The sequence below is a fragment of the Humulus lupulus genome, chromosome 5 (genome assembly GCF_963169125.1).
Source record: "Humulus lupulus chromosome 5, drHumLupu1.1, whole genome shotgun sequence".
Taxonomy (NCBI): Eukaryota; Viridiplantae; Streptophyta; class Magnoliopsida; order Rosales; family Cannabaceae; genus Humulus; species Humulus lupulus.
Genome location: NC_084797.1, coordinates 23,778,713 through 23,799,372, shown reverse-complemented (window position 1 = coordinate 23,799,372; position 20,660 = coordinate 23,778,713). Strand labels below are relative to the sequence as shown.

At 33.4% G+C, this 20,660-nt stretch overlaps 3 protein-coding genes across 4 annotated transcripts; 1 reads left to right on the top strand and 2 right to left on the bottom strand.

Moving 5' to 3' along the window:
• Positions 1-390: 390 nt before the first annotated feature.
• On the top strand, positions 391-5,094 carry LOC133834632 (G-type lectin S-receptor-like serine/threonine-protein kinase At5g24080). 2 transcript variants are annotated; one of them, XM_062264305.1, is made up of 5 exons: positions 391-726; positions 1,107-2,461; positions 2,544-2,724; positions 2,824-3,277; positions 3,364-5,094. In XM_062264305.1, the coding sequence occupies exons 1-5, from the start codon at positions 458-460 to the stop codon at positions 3,700-3,702; spliced, it is 2,598 nt and encodes an 865-aa protein (XP_062120289.1). In that variant the 5' UTR covers positions 391-457; the 3' UTR covers positions 3,703-5,094. The 2 variants fall into 2 exon arrangements, with proteins under 2 accessions (XP_062120289.1, XP_062120290.1); XM_062264306.1 differs by having other exon boundaries at positions 592-726; positions 1,033-2,461.
• LOC133834634 (hevamine-A-like) lies at positions 3,847-4,821 on the bottom strand. The gene has a single exon (XM_062264308.1). The coding sequence runs from the start codon at positions 4,819-4,821 to the stop codon at positions 3,922-3,924; it is 900 nt and encodes a 299-aa protein (XP_062120292.1). The 3' UTR covers positions 3,847-3,921.
• A 1,631-nt stretch (positions 5,095-6,725) lies between the features above and the next one.
• On the bottom strand, positions 6,726-15,113 carry LOC133834633 (branched-chain amino acid aminotransferase 1, mitochondrial). The gene is made up of 10 exons (XM_062264307.1): positions 14,951-15,113; positions 13,411-13,487; positions 11,966-12,137; positions 9,759-9,935; positions 9,291-9,422; positions 9,089-9,187; positions 8,778-8,894; positions 8,417-8,512; positions 8,113-8,225; positions 6,726-7,063 (listed from the first exon to the last, which is right to left on the bottom strand). The coding sequence occupies exons 1-10, from the start codon at positions 15,032-15,034 to the stop codon at positions 6,949-6,951; spliced, it is 1,182 nt and encodes a 393-aa protein (XP_062120291.1). The 5' UTR covers positions 15,035-15,113; the 3' UTR covers positions 6,726-6,948.
• Between the last annotated feature and the right edge of the window lie 5,547 nt (positions 15,114-20,660).

The following is a 20,660-nucleotide window of genomic DNA, read 5'->3' as shown; positions in this document are numbered from 1 at the left end:
GGTCACAATCATCACAATCGACAAAGAAAGTACAAAAAAGCGCAAATTCAATACGGAATTCCAAGTGTGAAAAGAAGAATTTCTTCTCATGCAAAATAATTGAGAGTACGTGTCAAGTGGCATATAGTTTCAGTTGGTCATAAACTCACTTCAGCCCTTTGAAAACCACTATCTAGTCAACACGTACACCCATATCCGATTATATACATATCTTATTATGATCTACAAAGTCCCAGCCGACCATTTGTTTCGGCTGCTATTTTTCAACGTGCAGTTCACCCACCATTAATACGTGTCACATTTTCATTTTCTTCTCATTTAACACCTTAGTAAATAGTAGACGCTACTACTCTACCTCCTCTTTTTATTTCTTCACCATAAATATAAGCCAAAATGAATCCTTTCAAGCTCGGTTCTCTTCTTTGAAAAATACACTTGGCCAGTTTAGCTGCTCCACATGGCCGATTCTTGCACTTCAAAATTTTTGTACCATTTGGCCTTGTTGGGATTCGTGGTTCTTATTACTGGGCTTGAATATGGCACAATGGCCAGTCAAATTGGTCTAGGTTCGAGGTTGTTTGCTCGGGAGAACAAAGCTTGGCTCTCTGACAATGGTACTTTTGCCTTTGGCTTCACCCCAATGGAGAATGGAGATGACAGACTTCAACTGGCAATTTGGTTTGCAAAGCTTCCCGGAGACCGTACAGTAGTCTGGTCACCTAACAAGTAAGTAGTGAATATTTCATATGTACATATATATATATATATTTCATACATTGTTTTTTGAATTTTCAAGTGAAGAAAATGATGCCACTAATTATTTCACGCATGCATGATATAAGAAAGAAAAAAAAAAAGATTTCGCACCATATACATATAGATTATGAATCAACTCTTTGCATATATATGTACTAGTTCTGTAGATATAAGATTGAATTTGTCATTGGTTTCAAAATTAGACATAGAGAAAATCACACAACAAAAGTTGCACCATCTCTAGAGTACGTAGTCTTTATACTAAAGCTTTTGCAGGTGAAAATATGACCATGAACACTACTTAAGACCAAACAAATTTCATTTTCTCTCAATCTCTTATCTAAATATAGAAACTCTCCGGTCACGAAAAACGCATTCTTGGAGCTTGATAACGCCGGAAACCTCGTCCTTTCCGACGGCACCACCATATGGGCCTCAAACACATCCCGTGCCGGAGTTCAAGCCGCCACCATGTCAGAATCCGGCAACTTCATTCTATACAACGACGTCAACCGCCCTGTTTGGCAGAGCTTTTTACACCCATCAGACACTTTGCTCCCGAACCAACCTTTATCAGTCAAGTTAGAGCTAACGACATCGAAAACAGACTCAAGAGAAAGCTACTACGCTCTCAAAATGCTCCAAACACCAACTTCATTAAGCCTCGCTCTGACGTACAATCTCCCCGAAACGTTTGACTCTTCACCAGATTCTTATGCCAACTACTCCTACTGGCAAGGACCAGACATATCAAACGTAACAGGGGATGTCGTCGCCGTTTTGGACGAAATGGGTAGTTTCGGAATCGTCTATGGTGAATCCTCAGACGGAGCCGTTTACGTGTACAAAAACGACGACGATTATGGTGGTTTATCTTCGGCTACGAACCGGTCGGGCGGGTTATCGGTTCTGCGGCGCCTGACTCTGGAGACTAATGGGAATCTTCGTCTTTATCGCTGGGACGACGACGTTAACGGGTCAAGACAATGGGTGTCCGAATGGGCTGCGGTTTCGAAGCCTTGTGACATTGCTGGGATTTGCGGTAATGGGATTTGTAATCTTGACAGAAGCCAAACTAACGCTTCTTGTACTTGTTTACCTGGGACATTCAAGGTTGGAAAAGATAACCAATGTTCGGAAAATTCTTCGTTGATTGGAAATTGTGGTCCTAGGAAGTCATATCAGAAATCCCAGTTCAGGATTTCAACGATTCAGCAAACTAGCTATTATTACTCTGATTTTTCTGTCATAGCCAACTATAGTGATGTACGGAATGTGTCAAAGTGTGGTGACGCTTGTTTATCTGACTGTGAATGTATTGCTTCTGTTTATGGTTTTGATGAAGAGAAGCCTTATTGTTGGATTTTGAGGAGCTTGGATTATGGAGGGTATGAGGATACTGGATCCACTCTGTTTGTTAAGGTTAGATCGAACGGTTTGGGTGGCGCAGACGGCGGAGAAGGATCTGGGGATTCTTCAGGTGGTGGTTTGAATAAGAAAGAAAAGGTTTTGGTTATTCCTATTGTTCTTAGCATGACTGTTCTTATTGCCCTCCTTTGTTTGTTACTGTACTACAACGTGCATAGGAAAAGAGCCTTAAAAAGAGCCATGGAAAGCTCTTTGATTTTGGCTGGTACTCCAATCAATTTTAGCTACCGGGATTTGAACATTCGTACTTGGAATTTCTCACAGATCCTCGGAACTGGTTAGTACATATATTTATAATGCAACTGAATTAGTCAAGATTGTTCTTTTTATTTTATATGCTGAACTTATATATATTTCAGGTGGATTTGGAACTGTGTACAAGGGAAGCCTTGCAGATGGTACTTTGATAGCTGTAAAGAAACTTGACAAGGTTTTGCCACAAGGGGAAAAGGAGTTCATAACTGAAGTCACTACAATTGGCTCAATGCATCACATGAACTTGGTTCGTCTTTGTGGATATTGTTCAGAAGGACAACACCGGTAAGCAATTGATCTTAACTCATTTTCATAGCAATGTAAAAGATTCAATGGATTTATTGTACTGGCTACAATTGAACATCTGATGATCCTTATTTACAGGCTTCTAGTTTATGAGTTCATGAAAAATGGCTCCTTGGACAAATGGATATTTCCCTCATATAATTCCGGATATAGGATGCTAGATTGGCCAACTCGCTTCAGTATTGCAGTGGCTACTGCTCAGGGGATTGCTTACTTTCATGAGCAATGCCGTGACCGGATCATACACTGCGACATCAAGCCGGAAAACATTCTGTTGGATGAGAAATTTTCGCCTAAAGTTTCGGATTTCGGACTAGCTAAGTTGATGGGAAGAGAGCATTCTCATGTTGTCACAATGGTTAGAGGAACTAGAGGCTATTTAGCTCCAGAATGGGTTAGTAATCGGCCTATAACCGTGAAAGCCGATGTTTACAGTTATGGCATGCTACTTTTAGAGATTGTTGGTGGCCGGAGGAACCTTGACATGTCTTTTGATGCAGATGACTTCTTTTATCCTGGTTTGGCTTTTAAGGTAGTAAAGACAGAGTCCTCTGTTTTTTCTATTTAGTTGTATTTTTCTTACTTTAATCTAATGGAATTGAATAATAATTCTTGTAGGAAATGACAAATGGAACTCCAATGAAAGCTGCGGACAGAAGACTTGAAGGAGCAGTAGACGAAGAAGAACTCAATAGAGGATTGAAAGTAGCGTTTTGGTGTATTCAAGATGAGGTTGTCATGAGACCTACAATGGGAGACGTAGTGAGAATGCTAGAAGGATCAATGGACGTTAACATGCCACCAATGCCACAAACGGTGTTGGAGTTAATTGAAGAAGGCTTAGATGATGTATACAAAGCCATGAAAAGAGAAGTGAACCACTTTAGCTCTTTCACCATGACCACCCACCCTTCTTCTCGTGCCACTTGTAGTTACTCTACAATGTCTCCTAGATAATCAAAGCTGGACCACACACCAAAAGTCAAATTTTTTGACATTCAATGACCCCAATTTTGTCAACCTAATCTATATCAATCAATTTATCCAGATGTGGAAATATCATATCATCTATAAATCTTGTATCTGACACATGCAATAATATAGTCAACACAATACTTCTATATACCTGAAAATTTTACATAGTCATGATAGAAAAAGAAAGTAAAATATTTTAGTTTACACATCATTCTTAATAGTAGAGCTGTAACCAGTTTGATCATCGTAATACTTTGACCAAAGCATGACACCACCATATTTAGAAGAACCCTTGATTGAGGGAAGCACATTTGAGGTGAGATCTCCAGCTGGAATGAATCCGCTCCCGGCAGCATCAGGCGCAGCAGGCAATCCCAAGAAGATTTTCTCAGCAGGAATGGCCGAAGTCCATTGTTTCCAAGCATCTTCAAGATTTGCTGTACTCCCGGGATTGTACTGACATGGGGGATTGTTGTAAAATTGAACCCAAACATAGTCAAACAGACCTGTTATAAGGGCATTCCCAACCGAAGCATCAGGGAATGGACACTGTGGTGCGGCAGTTAAGTACACTTTCTTTCCTTGATTACTATACCCTGCAAGATCCCTAGCCAAATCATCCCAATGTTGGTCATTCCCTCCTTCGATGTCGAAATCGATTCCGTCCAAAACGGCTTCGCCCAGTGGTCTTGAAGAGGATTGCCCTCCTAAGAAGTTGTTCCAAAGGTAGTCTGCTACTTGTTTAGCGTCGTCCGATGACGCAAGCGAGTAGCTTCCTGCGCCTCCGCCGATGGAGAGCATTACCTTGATGCCTTTGGCTTGACACGACTTGATTTGTGAGCTTAATTTCGTGCAGCCTTCGGAGTAGGCATCGCAGTGGCCGGCCAGGTTTATGGTAGGGGTTTGGCCATTGCCAAACGAAGAGAGGAAAGCTATGTTTACGAAATCGTAGTTCCTTGTGGCACAAGTTTCTGCTAGTGTGCCTTCGTTGCCGTTTTGGCCCCAGTAAATGGCAATTCCACCCGCATTAGAGCCCACAGCCAAAAATAAAACCATTAGAGAAAGCAAGATTGCTTGTGTTGTCATGGAATGGGAGGCCATAATGTGTTGTTAATTACTTACAGATATTAATCTCTGTTTTACAACGTAATAGTGCTTAATTCCTTTTATATAGAAGAAAAAAAGAGGGCACACTCAATTACCAGATCAGTAATCTTTAGTTGTGTTCGTTGGTTATGACAGTCACGGCAAGGCGCTGATCATGGTCGTTGGCCGTGGCATAACACCCACGTACGTACGTAGACCGCATCTATTACATTGTAATTTTTTACTATAGCTTTTGTTCTTATTAGACAATAGTCGTATTATGTTCAATTTTTTTTTGAAATCTTGTCCTGGCTCATCTTATTATAATAATCATTGGTCCGTGACGGTAATATCCAGGCGCTAATGTATGCTTATGGTAAGTAGTTGAAGGGATAATAAGATAGTAAGATGTGTTGATAATACATATATATATTTATGTATGACTCATGAGCTGAGCAGTACCTTAAAATTTCATATTTATTTATAGAACTAGAAAATAAAAATGTTTTTGGTTACTTTTTTTTATTTTTTTTGTTATTTTTTAAAATAAATCATTTCATTATCACTATGTTCAAGGATACGAGATAAAGGGTAAGGATAATCACCAATCCAAGCCAATTCACCATCTAATCCTAAAATAAATTTACTCAAACCAACCATTTTTTTAATCACCATAAATGGAAAATGTCTATATTACAAGTTTAATTTCCAATAAACAGTAAATCATAAAGACAGCTCAAGAATGAGGCTGAGTGAAAACATTGTATTTTGATTTGGGACACCTGTCTACAAAGCCTATCACACTTTGTCATACTATATTTTACATTTATATTCCTAGACTTTAAAGTATTTACAAAATTACATTCAATCAAATTATTTACACAAATATCAGTGTCACGTCAACACCATATACCGAAATCTAAATTAATCACTATCAGAATTGAAAAAAAAAAAGAAAGGAAAATCTCGCTTCCCAAATTTTTTTCGTTTTTCTGAGATTTAAAAAAGCTACATTTTGGTATCTTATGATGCTAATAAGATACCAATTGATTACCTTTCCATTAAAAGTTTTTTTTATGGACTAAAAAATTTCACTTTAAGATAATAGTATTTTGGTTACCTATTTTGATTAGTCACATTTAAAACCAAGATTTCATTTTTAGGGTGTTGTCTTGTTGTTTAAGAAACATTTACGTTTTTTTTTTAGAAACATTTACGTTACCTTCAAACATATATAAGAAACTAATGTGTTACAATAAAGTATAAAAATTTACCATATAGCTTATTAGAAAAGTTAGTATAGTTAATTTTGTTGGTAATGTGACCGATTCTATAATGTTTAAGATGTCATTTGGTTTACTTATAATTTTTTTTTAGAAACCTATTGAAATTTATCTATAAAATAAGGTTATATTAGAATATCATGGGTTACTATAAAATAAGCTTATAATAACCCTTGAAGTTGGTTGATATATTGAATTTTGTTTAAATTTAAATTTGGTTACTTGTTTGTTAACAAACTTAAAAAAAATTAAAAAGTAGCTATTTTGATTTCGGTCATCTTTTCCGGTGATGGCAAAAAAATATATGCTTCCACATATCAAAATGACCACCTTGTAGTCGCGATGGTACCAATCTTGAACCCACCAACCAGCGGTGTGGCTGGAATTTATTTTTGAAGTTAATAATAAATATGATTTTTTTTATTATTTTTTAAAGTCTATATTAATTCGTTATTATTTTTTATTAATTAATTTATAAAAGTATAGGTATTTTAGTTATATTGAAAAAATATTTGACTAAAATTGAACTCGGTATATTATTTTGATCCATTTTACATGGAATTCAAAATATCATTTTAATAATATGTAAAGATTAATCAAGTATTCAAGCACAACAACTCAGGAGTCAAACTAGCATTTTCCAAAAAACATCCTTTTATAATTTTTATCCTAAAAACACTACTTAAATTTGACACGGATCAAATTTTTATTTTATTCTCTTAATATATTTGAGATATATACTATTTCATTTATATTAAAACTGACATGTAAATCTTTCCAATATTTCTTGTCGTGTACATTTCTGATATGGTTTGAATATATATATATATATATATATATATATTTTTTTTTTCTTTCTCTAATCAATCTCAACGATCCACCCCTTCTTATCCTCAACAACACCCGTTTGAATACCAATGAGAGTTGAGTAGAATTTCTGGGACACTGACTGAGAACCTGTTTTAAATTCGACTCTGCATATCAACACATTACAAAATGAAAAAATGTAAATATTCTTTTATATATAACCACTCATAAAGAAACTAATATCTTTCTTTTATTGTTGCACAAGAAAATGTTCTTTAGAAGAAGAAAATTGATTATATTGCACTTATAGCTTATACTTTCTTACAACACAATCAACCCACAACTTTATAATATTGTAATCATTACAATAAATTAGTTCAATTTTTACATTGTTTAACTTATGTCTCTAACTTATTAAATTAAATATCACACTAAAAAAAATTCATTCTTTCAAAAAATAAAAAATTATTTTGGGAATAAAAAGTAATATATTGGGAATTAATTTACGGCAAAAAATAAAACAAGAAATGATGTAAAATTCTATATAAGTAATAGTGTAATGTTTAGAGTATTTGGTTGGAAATGAAAATAAAGATAAGAGTGTGAATAGTGTAAAATAATGTAAAAGATAGAATAAAATGAGGAGATGGGTTGGAGAAACGAATATTTGGTGTCAAATGAAGCATGAAGAGATAAAATAAAATCTATAAGCATATAAAAACACTATTTTTAGCAATCTAAATTTGATATACACATTTATGAGTAACCATTGTTTACATCAAAATGCAAATTTGTAACGATGTAGCAGATTTCAGAATTCAAAATGTGTATATTGTTGGAAGATGTTGATTCCTTTAAAAAAAATTATGGACACCAACAACAATTATAATTGTCTTAGGATGTTTTTATTGATTTCGATACATTTTTAAAATGTTCAACATATTTAGAAAGGTGCCACCAATAAAATCATATTTAATGAGGCAATGAACTTAAAAGAAGCTAGCTAGAGGATGTGGGAATCAGTGAGGCTGGAGGTTTTTTCTTTTTTCTTTTCCTTTTTTTTTTAAAAAAAAAATTCATAAATCACAAAGTATTAGTACTTAGTTTCTTATAAGAGTTGTTTTTAATGACAATTAATAATATTTAGAAATTTAATGACAAGAGTTAAGAAGGTGGTATATTTAAAAAGGAATTGATGAGAAGAAATATGAGATACCTTTTGTTGTGATATGTAATGGAACCAACAGAAGCAACACCAACAGCTGTTCCAGTACAAAATACCTCTTCTGCTTCCATCAATTCATCCACTGCAATCTTACGCTCCTCAACCTTAAATCAATTAATATATAAGTATACATAATTATTTTCATGAGTTTGACATCTTTTACCATATATATTTTCTAATACTAATATTGCATATATAAGTTGTCATAAATTATAACTTTTTATAAATAAATTCAATAAAACTGACATCAATTGAAATTATGTTAATTAGTAAGGTCTATATTGTAATTAATCACCTTGAAACCATGGTCACGTGCAATCTCAATGATGCTACTTCGAGTTACACCTGAAAGTATGGTACCATTTGCAGCAGGCGTTGAAATTTGATTTCCCTTGAGAAAAGAAATATATATGGTATTAGCTATGGTATTTATTCTTATTTTTAAAAAAAAAAAAAACTAATAACCTATCAAAAAGGGCCTTGCCTATTTCCTTATATAGCTATGGAAATGCCCGATGTCATAGAGTCCAGCATTTATTTAATTAATGATTAATTTATTAATCATGTGTTATTGTTTTTCTTATCCTGATCAATCTCTCCAATACTGACAAAGCAAGTATGTGTTAATTAACAAATGAAAAAAATATGCAAGTTACCTGGACAATAAATATATTACAGCTAGAGAGCTCCTCTACATATTTCTTATGAACCGAATCCAGAAACAACACATCAGAAAATCCTTTATTCTTTGCTCTGCTAAGTGCTGCCAAACACTGCCTTATATGAAAACACAAAGCAAGCAACCAAATAATATAGTCATTATTAGTTATAACCTTATACCTCTACTTTAAAAGTGCATTGTTATTTGGCACTGTATGGTACCTAATATCATATATTATAATTATTACAAATCAAACAAAACACAAAATTTACTTTATTATTAATAATTACTCAGCAGCCAACTTACTCGGGAATAGTTCCCAATGGTTTTTACAAATCCAGTTCCACCAGGAGATGCTCTATCAAACTCATCCTCAACATATAATCTCAATGGTGCCAAACCCTCCTGTTGATTTCCTCATAAAAATTAAGAAATATATTATTAATACGTAGAAGTTAGAAAATATAGATAAAAAATTGTGCTTCTGCTTGACAGAGTAATTAGAAACCTTGAAATAGTTGCCAACGGGAGAAGCATAGGCAAGGAAAGTGTATTGCGGAGCTGGGGCCACCCCCAACACAGCACCGGTTCCCATCAGCAAAGGCCTAATGTAAAGCGATCCTTTTCCACTTGGTGGCACCTGCACTTGAACAACATTATATTTCATTAATATTATTATACAGATATCATAATAAATATATTTCTTTTAAGTAATTAAGCCGCCGAAGAATGCAAAGAGAAATTAATATTAATTTCAAGTGTATAAAATAATTTATTTTATTTTTAAAAGTATACGCAAAACTCACAAAATTTATTAATTTTATCTCCTAAAAGTTTAAACTAAACCTAAAAAGTGTTTTAAATTCTCATTCCTATATTTGCTTTATACCATACCAAATACCACAGGGTGTATAATATAAGTATCTTTTGCAATATATTGTATTAAGATCATCGAAGTAATTAATTTTGGGGTTACCCAGCGCCGATTAGCGATGGCGGTTTGCTTGACAGCGTCAACAAATTGATCAACAGAGGGAGAAGGCATGCACATCCTTTCGGCACCAATCCTCATTCGAACTCCATTTTGGTCTGGACGGAAAAGAAGCAAGCTTCCATCTTCTTTCCTATATGCTTTTGTCCCTTCAAATATTCCCTGTAATTTTCTCATTAAATTTTTAAAGAGTAAATCATAAGCCTACCATGTGTAAAAATTTTACTTTCATCACATGAACACACTAATTGGACTTCTAAAATTACATTAAGCATCATATAAGGTCTTTTAAATTGAGTAGAAGATTTTAACTTTTTGTTTGGATCGTGAATTTTAAGATTGAAAAATAAATAAAAAGAATTGTAAAGAGTATCATTTTTTCAAGTTTGGATTCAAACAAAAAAATCTTAATTTTTTGTTTTAAAAAAAATCTTAATTTTTTGTTTTAAAAAAATTAAAAATTAGAACAATTATTGATATATTCAAAGAAAAAGACAATATTAAAAAAATTATCTTATAAAATTTTAAGAAAATATTTTACTTCATTTTTCTCTTTATTATTTTCCTCATATAAAAATTTTCTTTGGTAAAATCTAAGATTCGTACAAGGCTAAAAAGAATCCTCTAATTTTTTAAATGACAATAATAGAATTCTTTTATAGTAGAAATTAAAAAAAAATCACTATTTGTAATGATGATATAATTTTTCGTATTTTTACATGAAACTACCATAAAGATATAATTAAAGGGGAGCTATATTTACAAATTATAAATTTATTTTTAATTACATTCTAAATATTTCCTATATTAAGTCTTCAATTGTACACTATTTTAGAAAGTAAAATTGGGTATTAAAGTTTTTTTAAATGATAAATTTAAAATTTTCTTAATAAAATACATAACTAAATGAAAAACACATACAATCTCAAATATAAATTTAGAAAAATTTAAAAATATATATACAATAAACTACTATTATGTAATGTGATTTTTTTTCAATAATAAAATTTTATTATTGTATTATTAATGATATATGTTGTTAAAAGATTAGAAAGACTCAATTTAAAAAAATGATATATTTAATTTAATTAGAGTTTAATTACTGATTCTAAAGTTTTACAATTAGAATTAAAGATTTGAAAAAATATATTTTAGACATTTTATTTGCATAAAAATATGCAAGAAAAATTGTTTTTAAAACTATAGATATTTTTAATTATATTTGGGTGTAAATATACTTCTCCTATATTTAATTATTTAAAAATAATCCTTCTATAAATATACATAACATTTTATATAAAAAAAAAAATATAAGAAACAAATTAGAAGCATAAATGAGACATAGTAAGAAAATTAAATTAATAAAAAAAAGTGCAATAGAGCCAATCTTTTATATAAAAACCACAATTTCTATTTCCTCAAAGAAAAAAAAAACCCACATTTTCTATTTCCTCAAAAACAAAACCACATTTTCTTGTCTTTCTCTTTCATATTTTCTCCCGCTCAATTATGTTTTAAACCTTGAAATATCATATTGAAATTCCACTTATAAAAAAAGTGGAAAATAAGAAAAAAGAGTTCATTTTAATTAAATATTGAAAGGAATATGATAGAAATTAATAAGTAATAACTCTCCTAACCAAACCAGCCCTATAAAAAATATTACTTATGTGGGGTAATTAATGATTATAATTTTTTTAGTTTAGACTTTCTAGTTTGAATTATTATTTACTTTAAGCTTTGTGTTTTGGCTATTAACAAACTTATGCTAGCAAGATTGTAAATGTTTAAATACTTACTATGATGATATGCTAGCAAGATTGTTCATTATCTTGCAAAAGCATCTTGTTCAAACTCATATTGTATTATTAGATAGTGTAATACTTTCTATGAACTAGTATCTTTGTTGATAGATGATAATATTTCGTATTAATGAAAGTTTCTCATTTTATTAAAAAAATAAATAAATAATTAATAAATATTTTAAAAAGTCAAGTTTTTTTTACATATTATATTGAAAATTTAGAAATTTTTAACATTTTTGTTGTATTTGTCTATCTTAAATATTTAATTAAATTATTCTTCATATAAAAAATATATATTGTATTTTATAATAATAAAGGGATATATAAAACAAGAATATAATCTTTTCAAATATATATATATATATATATATAATGATTTAGAAATACCTGTCCATAATTTAAAACAGCTGCAGCAGGACTCAACTCAATGTTGCCATGTAATTCTAATCGTCCTTGTTCAAAATTTCCTTCGTTGGAGCATTTCATCGAATACACGTAGTCAGTTGGCATTAGCTTAAATCCTAGCTTATCCCAATCCATATTGCTTGGCTCAGTATTACTGAATATTATTACTATACATATTAGTATTTGTCCAATTAAATACACACATACCCAAAATTAAAAAGTAATTATAATCAAATAAATTAATTTAAAATTTTATTAATAAAAACGTAAAAATATTTCTTACATTACCAAAACTATTTGAAAATTTAAATTAAAACTAATTTTAAATTATTGCTTATTTTCAAAACAAACTTTAAATCATTTTTAAAATACTTCATAAATTAAATTGAGACGAACTAATTATAGTCTACCATGTTTCCTGCGCTAGATTTAAGGAAGGGTGACTAATAATGACTGCACTAAATTACTATATATAAAATATGACGTTTGTTCTTAAAAAAAATTAATTAATGACTTAAATACAATATATCAAACTACTCAGTGATTTTTATTGCAAAAAAAACTATTACTTACTAACTTTCACAATAAATTTCATTTTTTTTAATCAATTTTGTTAAAAAAATGTTCTTTAGCTCTTAGATAATATTTGATAAGAATAATAACTTTTAGAACAATTAATAATATGATGGATGAACGTGTTAATAAATCTCTCACTTATATTATTGTTAGTATTATGAGAAAAATAGATTATGGATATTCAAATGTTTAAATAAAAAATTATTATATTATCTATTCTAAAATTAGTTTATTTAAATTTTATGAAGAATAATTCTGTAATTAAATTTATTTTTATTTTTTCGTCTTGCTTTCTCACTTTTTTTTTAATGAATTTTAAAGAATTGTTAGGATGAAAACCTCATTAATTCATTTCTCATTTTCTTTTAAATTCTATTTTTTCATTCTACTTTTCCTATCCTTTCAAGTTTCAAATATCCCGTTTGCTAAAAAAAAGTATTTAAGAAAGAAAGCATAAAAAAAGATAAAGAGTAATAACTACAAATTATGAAGTTTAATTATTCTATGAAGTACTTCTATCATTGTTTTAGGACCTCTACCTTAATAATTCATGAGCCTTAGGAAATAGACTTTAGTGGTCCGTAATTTTAATTAAGTGATATAATTTTAATATTATTTTAAGAAAATAATTAATCCAATCTTAACAATTTAAGGGCCCTTGGACTTGGGAGACTTTAGGCACAAATTTAGCATGCTTTCCGATCCTTCTTCTAATCAACTATCTCATATTTCATCATATATTTATACATTATACAATATCATGTAAATAAAATATAATTATAACTTATATTAAAAATATCTAATAATAATGATTAAAAATAATTACTATCCAATAATTTTCCTATATATACCTCTTACAAGATAATTCACATGATTGTTTTAATGAAGATTTTGCAAGAGACGTTGAGCTATTATAACGATATACGAGCTGCAAAACAATTCCAACAGAGAAAGAGTTGCTTATGATTAAGTAAAAGAAAAAAACAAACTACTACATAGTTCAATATATATATATATATACAATATATATAACAGCACTTCTAATATATGATATACTCTATTTTTTTTTCAAATAAATCACTAAAATCTTTTTATTTTTTTTATTTTACACCATACATCAACTTTTCTATTTATTTTTTCTACATCATTTAAATATTATTTTTTATTAATTAAAATACTAAAAATGAAAGAGAAAGAAATAAAATATAATTAATATAGAAAGATAAATAAATAAAAAATAGTAAAATAATTTTAATTCAATGAATAGTTGTCTTTACATGTAGAGTAATACTATTCACTAAGGTAAAAAAATGTGTAAAATAGTTTAAATTTAGCTCACCCATTAGAAGCTAATTTTTTACTTTTTTTTTTTTTTTGTATTTTAAAAATATAAGGGCCTGTTTGACTTTGTTTTCTATTTTCTGTTTTCAAAGTTGTGTTCTCAGAGTTGAGAACACAAAACAGTTTTTGTAGTTTTTAAAAAACAAGAGGTGTTTGGTTAATGTTTTCTAAAAACAATTTTTTAGTTTTTTTTTAATTCTTAAATAAAAAATTAACAAATATATTTACAAAGATAAAAATCTTTTAAACGTTTTTCATAAATAATGAGATAAAATAATTTGAAAGAAAAATGATGAAAAATAAAGAGTGAGAAAGTAAGGAGAGAAAATTTGAAGAAATAGAAATTGAGAAGAGAGAAATTGATCGATGCAAGAAAAAATGAGAGAGAATGTAATGAGAAAGAAAGTGAAGAGGGAGAAGTGAGTGGAGAGAGAGGAAATGACGAGAGAGAAAAAATGATGAGAGAGAAAATAAAGAAATATTAAGTGATGAGAGAGAAAGTGAGAATATAGTAAATGATGTAAGAGAAAATAAGGAGACAGAAAATTATGAAAAAGAAAATAGCAAGAGAGAAAGTGAAGAGAGAAAATGTAAGGAGAGAGAAAGTGATGAGAGAGAAAATAAGGAGAGAGAAAGTGATGAGAGAGAAAGTAAAGAGAGAGAAACTAATAAGAGAGAAAATGATATGACTTTATTGTTAGATAATAATAATTAAAAAAGTTATGTGAGAAAAAAAATACAGACAAAAAAAAATTTGAGAACAACAGAAAACAACTTTTTGTTGTTCTCAAAATTTTCTGTTTTTTGTAACTTTGTTTTTAAAAATTATTTTATGAAAACAATGCCAAACACCTTAACTTGTTTTTAAAAAATAATTTTTAGCTTTTAAAAATAAAAAACAACATTTTAGTTAAAGAGTCAAACACTCTCTAAGTGTTCTTGTAGGAAAAGATCCGGAACCAAACCAAGTAGTAGAAAAACTTTGGAAGAATAAACCATATATAACTATGATCATATAAAAAGTTGGAGAAAGATGAACGAAAATATAACCTTGAATAAAGTGGAGGAAGATGAAGAAGAACCAACTCTATAAGATTGAACCAAATTGTGTAGCCAAAGCCCCCTGTGGATCATGTTGATTTATATATGTTAGGACAAAAATGTTTTAGCTAAATGAACAAAAAAAAAATCTGCTGCGGGTAATATAATAGTAGAAAGTGAGAAGAATGAAGTATTTAAAGTGAAAAAAGAGTGAGTGATAAATACAAAGGAGGGGCCAGAAAGAAAATAAATAATCATAGTGGTAGCTAAGACTCTGACTATTCAAAATAAAAAATAAAAGAAAAGAAAAGAAAATAAAAGACCTATAAGAATGAGACAACAAAATTTTAGGAAGGAATACCCAACAACTTCAGCCATGATTTAATTGTTTGGAATTCAAATTTAGAAATATAGGCAATAATATTAAATTTAACTTTTATAATAATTGTATAGTATTAATTTAGCTATATTATTAATTTATTATATCTAATTACTGCACTTAAATATCAATTTAATTTATTTTTATTGGTTTGTACGAATGGATGCAGCTACATATAAAGTTTTTGGATTATTACTGTAAAAAAAAATTGTGAATAACATTTTTGCCCAATAAGTGAAAAAAATTAAGATATAGGATGGATATATAGGTAAGGATAAATGAGTGATCCAAATAGTCAGATATAGATATAGGTTTGGCATTAGAAAGTAATAAAAAAAATGTTAGGCACACCACCATACCTTATCATTCATAATCAAACAAGATTTTTTTCTTTTTCTTTTTGCAAGTGCTAATTAATTACCACATATTATTAGAGTGTTAAAAACATTGAGTCTGCCCAATAACTAGAAATAAATGGAAGATTTAAACCCAGCTACTTCCATATGAATATTTAAATAATTAATAACTAAGGAAGTTTTATTAATATGTGTTGAAGTTTTATTATTGAAGAAAAATGCTTTGTGCACGGTTGATTATACTGTCAATATTTATCATGTTTATTTCAATTATATACACTTGACGAAAATATGTTATTGTGTACATGAAAACCAAAACAAAACATTTTATTTTGCTTAAGAAAAATTGAAATACAAATTGATATTGTAAAAGTTTTCTCTTTATGCGTCGATCAACCAAATATTAATTTGGGAAAAGTAATAGAGTATTATTATGAGACACAAGTGGTCAAACACCACAATGAATTGACATACTGTTATTAGTACAATTTGTAAAATTCTTTATTGGCATTTTTGATAATAATGACAAAATTAATTAAAATGGTATTTTCAAAATTAGTAGTTTCTTCTTTTGTAATATTTTGTGGTGAATTTCGAAAAATGGGTAGTTTCTTGTTTTGTCTTTCTATATTCAGATTTTTATTTATGTGTTAATAAAATAAATATATATATTTTCCTATAAAAGAATATCTTTTTCTTGAATTGGAAATTATTAGTATTTATTTTATTTATCTGATTTGGTTGCCCAGAAATCGTGTACAGCTTGCAATCATAAATGATATATTGTTTCCTTATTTATTTAAGGAAACTGGGTTGAAAAACTGTCCAGGTTTAATGAATCTGTTTGAACGGATTGCCAGTCTGTTTGAACAGATTCTGACTTTCCTGTTTTGGAAGATTTTCCATTTATTGACTGTTTGATTTCTGATTTGTTTTCCACGACCTAAAGGGATTCTAAAATGTATATAATCATCCTTAGGACGTTGGTTTTTGATCATCTCTCTTGGTGTATTGTTTTCCAAATATTTTTCAAGTTTAGAGAGACTTTTTACTATGTGAAGAACTTGAGTCCAGCAAGTTCTTAGTGGTTTATTACAGTGTACTTCTGTATTGTTTTCTTTGTGTTAATTGTGCAGGTTGAACACACTTGGACATTGGTCATCAAGCTTCGGGAGAAGTCTTGTTCGTGAGTCACTTTTCGGGAGGAAAAGTGCAAGTGTTATGATTTGAAGGGAGTTCAAGATCTTAGCACTTCAGAAATTTGATTAGGAGTTTAGATTACAACAGTTGCGACTGTTTACCGAGTTTTTCGGAAACGAATACAAACAGAATAATAAAAAGATAAGAACTGCAAAAGTGCTGAAATGTAACTAAACAAACAGCGTTTTTACGTGGTTCAGGCGTTAACGAGCCCTAGTCCACGAGTCGATGTTATTATACTTGGAAAGGATTACAGTAAGATGGCTGATGTACAAGAACTTCACACACTCACAATGTTTCTCTCGGGTTCTCTTGAAGAAGAAGAAGCTAGAGAGATTTTAGCAGAGTTCTTGCTATGTGATTTGTTGGTCGTCCCTCTTCTTGTAAAATGAAGGGGTCTTTATAGCTAGGGTTTCGGATTAGGGTTTTTCTCTACGTACATGAGTCTTAATTACACCAGCCATAAATAGGGGATACAATTACTGTAGTAGCATGGCTACAAGGCTCTATGTGGGTATATTTACGTGAAAGTATGGGGAACACACAAAGTCAGCCGTCTTTTCCAAGTTGTCAGCGGAACAGTAGGCGAAAAGGTACCCTTAGGCGTGCTGGGATGTGTGCGGCTTTGACCTGACGGGCGTGTCAGGCGGGATCCTGTGTCAGGCGGATATCATTCCAAATATGCCTCCTCCAGGACTCGACCGTTTGGTTTTGTTCCGTGCGAGGCACGGACCTGTTTCCGCGGAGGCCACTCGAAGAGCTTCTCCTAGAAGGGGCTTCCCCGAAGGATACCCCTTCGGGAGTCCGGGAGAGTTGACGGATTTCCGTGTTGTGTTTGCTTGGAAGAGTAATCCGGACACTAATCGGGAGAGGCGAAGCCTTTCTGTCCATCCGCGAGCTCTGGTCACCTACCGTGAAAGACATCGATAATTCTGCTTCCCCGAGGACATCAATCTAAACGCTATCCGGAAATCTGGATAACATTTACCCCCCAAGGTCACGGAGCTTTGAGAGATCCGGGAGCTTGTACAGTCCTCCGGGTATTTCGGTCTCTTAGATTAGGCGAGGGGCCACCTTCTCTGTTCCCGGAAGGGTTCCTTTTTCCCGCCTGAGTGTTAGTATGAAAAAGAAAGGGAATTTCTTATGTTTGAACTCAAGTACTCAAGTGCGGCAAGGACCACGTGTCATGCTGGGAATGGTTCTGCGACCAAGACGTGTGCGTGAGGCGACTGGTTGAGTATGCGTGCGTCAGTCATCTGAGTAATGATTTGACGGTTTTTAATGGTACTCCGGGCCCGAGGTGGTGTAATGATGGGAAATAAATACTTTATTCCCATCCGAGGAGTCATAAATAGGATCGTCGCTTCATCTCCAGCCGTTGGATCTGATGCACACGGAATGGGAAGATCGGGACCGTCCATTTGAGGAATTCGAAACGACTTCTTCCCTGCTATAAAAACGAGGGAAAGGACCTTTCTTCCTCTTTACGCTTTCAAATTCTCTATCTTTCGGATTTTCAGATTTCCAAACCTTCGAACTCTCAGGCTTCCCAGCTTCCGTTCCTCCGAACTTGCCACTTCTTTTGGTAAGGATCTGGAAATTTTTCTTTTGATTTGGCAGTGGGTTTATTCGCCGAAGTTCCTGGTTTGAATCGCCGTTCGTCTTTGCAGCTTTTACTTCTCGCGATCGTGCTGTGCAGTGATCCAGTTACTCCTTCAACCTCCAACTACCCGAATATCAGTAAGTATTTCTACTTTGCTCTTTCCTCCCAAATCTTAGGTTGTTGGTAGTTGTTAGAGTAGAGGTTTCTGCCATTATCGCTTATGTGCATGCGTGAATAGGGTTTTGGTAGGCATGTGATTGATGTGAGTCGATAAGTAGCCTTTTTTGCATGCTTTGGCGATTTGCGTTTGGAAAGTCGTTCCTTGTTTTGCTGTTTTAGGGCATAAGCATGAACGCCTTTAGGGTGTCCTTCTCTGGAAAAACACTTCTTTTGGTGGGCTTAGGCTCGGAGTCTGAGTCTGGTTCCTTGCTGCCCTTCGGGTGGCATGGTGCCAATCCCTCGGTAAGCTCGGTGGGAGCCTCTCCAAGCAGTTTTCGGGGAGGGTCTCCCCGACGCCTTTGATACTGCTAGGGTATGACAAGGGTGCTGACTGCTTAGAGTGTTTTCTTCTTTCTTTCTTTTGTCCAGTGACGAACATCTCAAAGGAACAACTCCTTGCTGTGGGGGAGGCTGAGTCTGCCCAGGAGAAGGGTTCTCCTGTCGCTGGTGCCAAGGGGAAAGGAAAGGCGAAAGTGGTCGCGGCTAGCCCACCGACTTCCAATAGTTCAATCTGGGAGATGGACCAAAAGCCGAACCTTTTCAGGAATTATGGCATGCTGGAGCTGTATTCCTCCGAGGCAGGCCTGAAGAACATCCCAGGTCTGATGTGGCACTGTCTGTCGGTGCTGGGCGAGTCGGCTAGCCAGAGTCACGAGGGCTTTGGTGCCTGGAGCTGGGCACACATAGTGTGTGGGCGCACTTGCCCCTAAGAAGTTACTTTGCCAATTTCTGTGTGAAGGCGGGGATTGCCCCCTTCCAGTTGATTCCTCCCAGCTACAAGCTCCTAGCGGGGTGGTTCATCTTTTGCAAGTCCCGGAAACTGGAAGCTCCTACCCCGGAGGAGGTGCTGTACTTCTACGGGTTGAAGTCCCAGCCTATGAGGGGTCATTCAGACAAGGTGGGGTTTTACAGGCTGGAAAGGCACCCGGACGTGATGTGCCCCACTTGTCATACCGTGAGGGTTCCAGACCTCCGGGAATACTGGTTCCTGACGACTGGCTTCCCGCTGAAGAGGGTGCCAGCCCTATCTTTGGACTTCAAAATCCCTGGTAAGTGCTCCTTCCTCTCCTTTTCAACTTTGTTTCTTTGCGTTTGATTTGCCTTTTGGTAGGATCTCTAACGCTCGTATTTGAATTTCGCAGAAGTCGTTCCGCGGACACCTCGCTGCGCGGAGATGATAAGGAGGTCCAAGTTCTAAGAAGGGCTTTCTGAGGAAGAGTTGAAAGTGGAGGGACTTGTGACCTCCGAATCGTTGAGGGAGTATGGGCTACTCGCCTCTTTCCAAAACATCGAGCCAGTGAGTGGCAGGGGGCAAAGTCAGGTGTCAGCTGACATCCGGGAGCAGATTGCCCTGGAGCTATCCAAGGTGATCACCCAAGCAGCCCGGGACGAAAATACTTTATCTCCTAGTTGGGCGGAGAGGTTCCCCGACCCCCAGCCGGAGGAAGAGGAGATCGAGGCTCGCCACGCCGCGACGTACCCTAACGAAGGGGCTCCGGGGGCTAGTACCTCCGGGAGAGGTAAGACTAGTTTTCGATTGATCCACACCCCCAGCCTGTCTGAGGTTTCCCGGACCTCTCAGATGGGGTTTGATCCCCGTTTCCTTAGGCTAGATCCGCGTAGGATACCCTTTGACAAATATTGCGATAGGGTAGATGAGCTCCTCGGGTGTCTGAGTGACGGTAGTCTGCCAGAAGGTGTCATCATGGTTGACCCTTCTTCCCTCAGCATGTCATTCCCGGACTTCAAGGAGTACTGGAGCTTCCTGGAGCAGGAAGCGGTGTTTTATTTTGCTCGGGGAAGGCCATCCACGTTTCTCGTGCATGGTCGTCCCTTTCAAACTTTTCTTTTTCTTGTTTCTTGTTCCCTGCTGGCGGGCTTGCTTGTGCTTTTATGTTGTTGATTGTCTTTTCTTCCGCTTATCTTCTTTCTCATTGCTTGTTGGTTCGTTAACCTTGCTTT

Coding starts and splice junctions, on each gene's coding strand:
- LOC133834632 (XM_062264305.1), top strand. CDS start 458: ATGGCCGATTCTTGCACTTCAAAATTTTTGTACCATTTGGCCTTGTTG. Junction 2,462..2,543: donor CTCACAGATCCTCGGAACTG/GTTAGTACATAT, acceptor TATATATTTCAG/GTGGATTTGGAACTGTGTAC. Junction 3,278..3,363: donor ATCCTGGTTTGGCTTTTAAG/GTAGTAAAGACA, acceptor TAATTCTTGTAG/GAAATGACAAATGGAACTCC.
- LOC133834634 (XM_062264308.1), bottom strand. CDS start 4,821: ATGGCCTCCCATTCCATGACAACACAAGCAATCTTGCTTTCTCTAATG.
- LOC133834633 (XM_062264307.1), bottom strand. CDS start 15,034: ATGATCCACAGGGGGCTTTGGCTACACAATTTGGTTCAATCTTATAGA. Junction 9,936..11,965: donor CTGTTTTAAATTATGGACAG/GTATTTCTAAAT, acceptor AGAAAATTACAG/GGAATATTTGAAGGGACAAA. Junction 8,226..8,416: donor CACGTGACCATGGTTTCAAG/GTGATTAATTAC, acceptor AATTGATTTAAG/GTTGAGGAGCGTAAGATTGC.